General features: G+C 34.3%; 1 protein-coding gene across 3 annotated transcripts; it reads right to left on the bottom strand.

Moving 5' to 3' along the window:
• Nucleotides 1-972: 972 nt before the first annotated feature.
• On the bottom strand, nucleotides 973-2,953 carry LOC122080931 (uncharacterized protein ycf20). 3 transcript variants are annotated; one of them, XM_042647825.1, is made up of 2 exons: nucleotides 2,939-2,953; nucleotides 973-2,850 (listed from the first exon to the last, which is right to left on the bottom strand). In XM_042647825.1, the coding sequence occupies exon 2, from the start codon at nucleotides 2,259-2,261 to the stop codon at nucleotides 1,734-1,736; it is 528 nt and encodes a 175-aa protein (XP_042503759.1). In that variant the 5' UTR covers nucleotides 2,262-2,850; nucleotides 2,939-2,953; the 3' UTR covers nucleotides 973-1,733. The 3 variants fall into 3 exon arrangements, with proteins under 3 accessions (XP_042503759.1, XP_042503761.1, XP_042503760.1); XM_042647827.1 differs by lacking the exon at nucleotides 2,939-2,953 and having other exon boundaries at nucleotides 973-2,226; nucleotides 2,680-2,918; XM_042647826.1 differs by lacking the exon at nucleotides 2,939-2,953 and having other exon boundaries at nucleotides 973-2,231; nucleotides 2,680-2,917.
• Nucleotides 2,954-5,523: the final 2,570 nt, after the last annotated feature.

Here is a 5,523-nt window from a genome sequence, read left to right as displayed (position 1 = left end):
ATGACTCAAGGTAATTCTGGAAGTTTAAACCCAGCCCCTCCCCTACCACTGTAGATCCTGTAACCTTTAACTTCTAATGCTAATCTTTTATTTTCTCTGATAAAAAATAAAAATATTAAAAAAATAATAAAAAAATCTGGGAGTTTAATCGACAAGTTACATCTCTACATTTTTTTTGTGACAAACCACAGAATCAGAAAGTTTTCACTTCACCTTTTCCTTTGGTAGCCAATTTTATATTGAAATAAACAGAGATTAACAAAATAAATTACTTAAAATTATTCCTTTTGATTCTCTTTTAATAAAAATAAAACCTCCATTTGAAGCACACCTCATGCTTTCAGCATCAAAGGACATTTTCATTTGTATCTAAAGAGTAATGTACCTTCACCAAAAATAAGGGAAATGTACAGAGCAGAAAGGTTACTGGCATCAGGTGCTTGGCATTCAACCAGTGTGTCATAGATCAGTTTGTTTGTAGTAAAACCAACAGTGGCTCATCAAAAAGGCTTACTCAAAGCAAGTTCATTACTGATCTGCATCGTACTAAATCAACTAGAACTTGAAAAGTTTGATGATTCAGGTTTACACAGATTAGTTTAAATCCCCAAGCCTAAACAGTTTCATTAGTCCATCGAGTCTCCTTAATCCATACAGGTTTCTAGATCAGGTCAAATGATTGCCACCCCCAACTTGAAACATGGCTTAAGTAGCTTACATAAACCTGCTGTATTTCAAGAAGCAACAAAGCCAAATCATTATCAAGCATATGCTCCAGTTCATCTTTCTTAACCATCAAAAGTAGCACTCTCTTTGTAGAAGGGCTTACATCCTCCATCTTTGTAGCCAATTAACTGGTTCATTCAATTGCATTCTGCCTTCACAAAATCTCAGCTTATTGAAATACTAATCAGCTTTTAAGTGTATCACCACAGATTACCCAAAATGTAATTCCAAGACTAAAGAAACAAGTGCACAAAGGAAAATTATTCATGAAAGATAATTAGAAAAATATCTCCTTTATAGTATTTGTTACATTTTGATTCATATTGTTGGACAAAGTCTACATAGAAGCATCATAAGAGATTCCAGAGGAAGTAGAATTCTACAGTAACCAAAGCTGTATCATCATTTTCGGACTGCAAGACAAATCCAGTGCAGATTCACTGTTAAGTCCATAACAAGAAAGGCTTCCAGGTACAACGGGCTTTTCTTCCATGTTTTGATGACCAGACACCAATATAATTTTACTTCAATAAAAGCTCACATTGTTGTTGTACTGAACAAGAGAAAATTCAGGACTAATGTCTGGTTTCTCATTTTGTAGAACTTATCAGAATAGCCATCATCATGTGCAAAACAAAGGTCCAAAACAGGTAAATGCCACTAAAGCTTGAATGTTTCGTTAGAGAGAGTTAGGGACTTGTTACTGTTCCATCGCACCAATGTCTCAAATAAGAGAACAAAGAAATCTGTGTGCCAGATACTGAAATCATTTTTGCAAGTATTTATAAAGAACGATGAAAGATAGATCAGGAATGTGCAGAAAAAGAATGCATTGGATCGAAATGCAAGACTAAATGCAGAAAGGAATCAAATAGAAAGTTTTCTCTTTGACAGGATACAATCAAGAGATTTAATCCTCCCAGAGTAGTGAGAATCAGGATAAACTCTCTCTGCATTTTTAGATAAGGTAGATAGACAACTGATATTGTTTGTTGAGGCTTTCTGAATCAACTAGCAAGCTTAAAGGCATCTATGAAGAGGCCATAGGTAAAACCCATCTTAAAATTGTTCAGGAGAGCGAGGGGAAACGTTACCTTCGGCCGGCTGTAATAGAACCTAGTTACATACTCTGTAAGTAGAACACACAGCACAGCAGCAATCACATCGTTCACTCCTAAAGCTCCAAATGAGAGAGAGATGGTCTGTGCTACATAAAACCCACCAAGTAAAGAGATCCCACCAAACAATGCCCTCCGAGATGGACTTCTAAAATAGTTCCTTGAGAGCTCAGGCACTAACCGTATTATATCAACAAGCCTCCTTGGCCCCTGGTTGTCTTGTACCGCTTGGATACTGAGATACCCAAGTGAGGATCTTGAATTCATTGCTCTGCACCTCCCAAGTGAGACTGTTATTCTTGGAGTTAGGCTGTAGTTCATGAGGCTTGAAGAGGTCAAACTCATGGTGAATGCCATGAAAGCTTCTTTGTAAGACAGGAAGCTGTTCTGGAGACAATCACAGAAATAAATGTACATTTCGGCAGATATAAAGCAAGCAAGCAACCAACCAATTACATGGATTGATGCTATTGAAAATCAATCCTAGATGTCCTGAACCTTTCACCCGCTTGGAATTGATAAGATATGTAATTTTAACAATAGGGTTTCTGGTCATCAGAGAAATGTGGTTAACTGGGTCATCATCGTTATGTATCAATGGGTATACGCGAAAGTCTTCTCTATAGGAGACCATAAGACAGAGTTAATCCCAGTCTTTGTGTTCGCTGGAATATCTCTTGAGAGAGCTAACATTAATTTATGCCAAGAACTTCTTGTTATCTATAATCTACCCTTATCAGTGCCTGAGGACTGAAATCTTCATCGTCACGGTGAATAAATTTAAGAAAAGATATAAGAGCCTTCTCAAGGTCTAGAACGAGAGAGAAGTGCTTACCTTAGGCCCTCTCGGGCTTTCGGGAATTCAGTAATCTTCCAGGGGGAGAAAAGCTCGCTCAGTTGCAGAGTCTACAGGTTGCGAAGCAGAAGCGATAAGTAATGGAAAATCTTCTATGAAAATAATCAAGGGCCATTTGTCGAAACTTCGTCGACAAATTCAATAGAAACCCTACATCCAATTTATTCTTTAGTTGCAGATAATCTGAATATCTGGTAAAAAAAAATTGGAAAAATGGAAAGTGGAGAAAGATTCTCACCCGGCTTTAGGTTAACTTATTGGTTTTCTTTCCATCACTGATACATGTGAAGAATGACGCTTCACTATTATCACATAAATATAAATATTAATTAAGTAAAGTGGCCTCCTCTGTAGATTATCTTTTTCAGATTATCTTAATATTATATTGTATCCTTTACAGTTGACAGTGTTAAGTTAAGATTTCAAAAAGACAATTATAACCTTTGCCCGAAAACATTATTTTTCTTTGTTGAGAGGGTTTTTGAAACCAAGGCCAACGGAGAACTGACCTAACATCTTTTACCAATAAAAAAAAAAAGACCTAACATTGGCAACTTGCATTGGATGTCCTCCGTAGCACCCTTCCCTTTTCTTCTTCGTTTCTGTTCACGATCGAGTTCATCAATGTTGAATTGATATCATTAAGCTTGATTTGAGAGGATAGATATAAATAAAAATCAGGTAATTACAATATTGCAAGTTTAGAGTTTTCAGGTGGATGAGGAAGAAAGGGTATGATGATTGGGTTTGGGAAAGAAGGGCATAATAGGAAGTTCATAGCCCTATAAGGGTATTTTGGTTTTTAAGAAAAGTCTATTAAGCCATGTCATAACATAAGAGTTTCTCATTAATGGACCTAGTAAACAGTGTAATTGTCAGTTTTATAAAAGATGATTATAACATTAGGCTAAACTGTAGGAAAGACTAGTGTAATTAACCCTAACTATAATAAATTAGTAAGTGATAGATTGGAATTAAATTTGACTATTGAGATGTACATGTTCATGATCTATTAAGTGACAAATAGTGAAGTATTATATTTCACTAGGCATAGTGAATATTGTGCATCTTTATAATTCTTTCACTTTTAAAGTTTAAAAATCTTGAATCCAAGGAAAGGAGATTACTCACTATTGATTTTGATTTGAATTGATGCAGAATCAATTCGTATCCTAGAAATTAAAATAAGGAAGAATAAGTAGATATTTTCACAATTGGTGCGATAACATACCTTATCTAATCAATTCAAAACCAACCATTTCTATGTTTTCACTTTTGAAGACATAAATTAAATTGTTTAATAAATAGTTTCACTTCTTTAAAATCAAAATCAAGCCAATTAATATATGAATTATCAGTTCTAGTCGTAAATGATATGATTAGACTTGGTTTTGCAATCCACACCCTTAATAGTTAAGTGGGATAGATAGATCTCATCATGTCAACGGCTTATTTAGCCATTCTAACAATAAATGATAGATAGAATAATATTTTATGGAAAAAAGGTTAGTCATGCCACTGGGGCGCCAAGCATGTGTTATTCTCTCTCCTCTTCTTTTGGAAAAGACCATCATCTCCTCCAGTGTCTAACCCTATGGTTGGTGCATACTATAAGCTTATAAAAAGCTTAAGCTTATGGCATGCCCAACTCTCTTCCTTGTTTTATACATTGATCGTGTATTAAATTTTATAGGTTTTTTTTCTCATTGTTTTGTGAGTTTAGTAGGGTGATTGGTGAGCAACGAACTTAGTACGAGCCATAAACTCGGATGTCCTAAGTTATTTAACTCCCATTAGGTACACCTTGAACCACTCACATGGGGTGTTTAGTGCTATTCACTGCTTTCAGTGAAAGTTGAATGGTTTTCATTCAACCCTAGTATGACTTAGTTCATGTGATTGTGGGGTCAGTATGGGCTTGCGGGAGTAGTCAGGCCAAAGGTCTAGATACCCGTCTTTAGTTAATAATAATAATAAAAAAAAATAAAAAAAAATAAAAAAAAAAAACCTTGTATTTATAGTGGGCAAACTGGTTTGAAATTTATTTAAATTTTGAATATTTCTCAAATCTTTAAATATATAAGTTGAATTGTCATATGGCAAGCAAATAAAGGACAAGTAAAATTCCAATGGCATGTCAAAGAACTCCCTGCTTTGGATTGATTTCACATTGAGGTGGTTACATCCACCTAAAATAAGTGGATGACTTGGGGAAAGACCTCTCTAAACTTATTGGTGCCGATTGGAGTTGAATCGATGTTATAAGCAACCAATGTCATCGTTGCTCTTCTTTAATGTTTCAGAAGTTAAGAGAGATCAAAAGAGGAGGAGGACGATAAGAGGAAATGATGAGTGTTATGGAAATTATATTTTTACCCTTCTCACAAGTTTCATTGAATATATTGTTAAGGGCAAAAATGGAAAAGAAAAAATGGTTTTGGATAGTCAACTGTAACCACCTTGGTTACAAAGAGATGATCCCTTATTATTATTATTATTATTATTATTATTATTATTATTATTATTATTATTATTATTATTATTATTATTATTATTATTATTATTTAATAACTAACTCAATATATATATACATATATATATATATATATACACTAGTAAAAGAGTCATGTGCAAATCCACGCGAGACAAAGAATTATATGATTTTGTTTGAGAGAGAGAGAGAGAGATTAAACTTTCCATGATGTGCAAAAAAATATAGCATGTAAAGGAAATTTTATGACTAACATAAACTCCCTTTGATTAGAGATTAAGTTGTAAAAATATAATCTAAACGGGGCTATAGGAACCTACTTTAATTCTTCT

Source organism: Macadamia integrifolia, chromosome 6 (assembly GCF_013358625.1).
Source record: "Macadamia integrifolia cultivar HAES 741 chromosome 6, SCU_Mint_v3, whole genome shotgun sequence".
NCBI lineage: Eukaryota > Viridiplantae > Streptophyta > Magnoliopsida > Proteales > Proteaceae > Macadamia > Macadamia integrifolia.
Note: the sequence above shows the minus strand (reverse complement) of the source record. Positions and strands in the feature narration are given on the sequence as shown.

What these genes read in the sequence shown, in the direction of transcription:
- LOC122080931 (XM_042647825.1), bottom strand. Translation starts at nt 2,261, where the DNA reads ATGTACATTTATTTCTGTGATTGTCTCCAGAACAGCTTCCTGTCTTAC.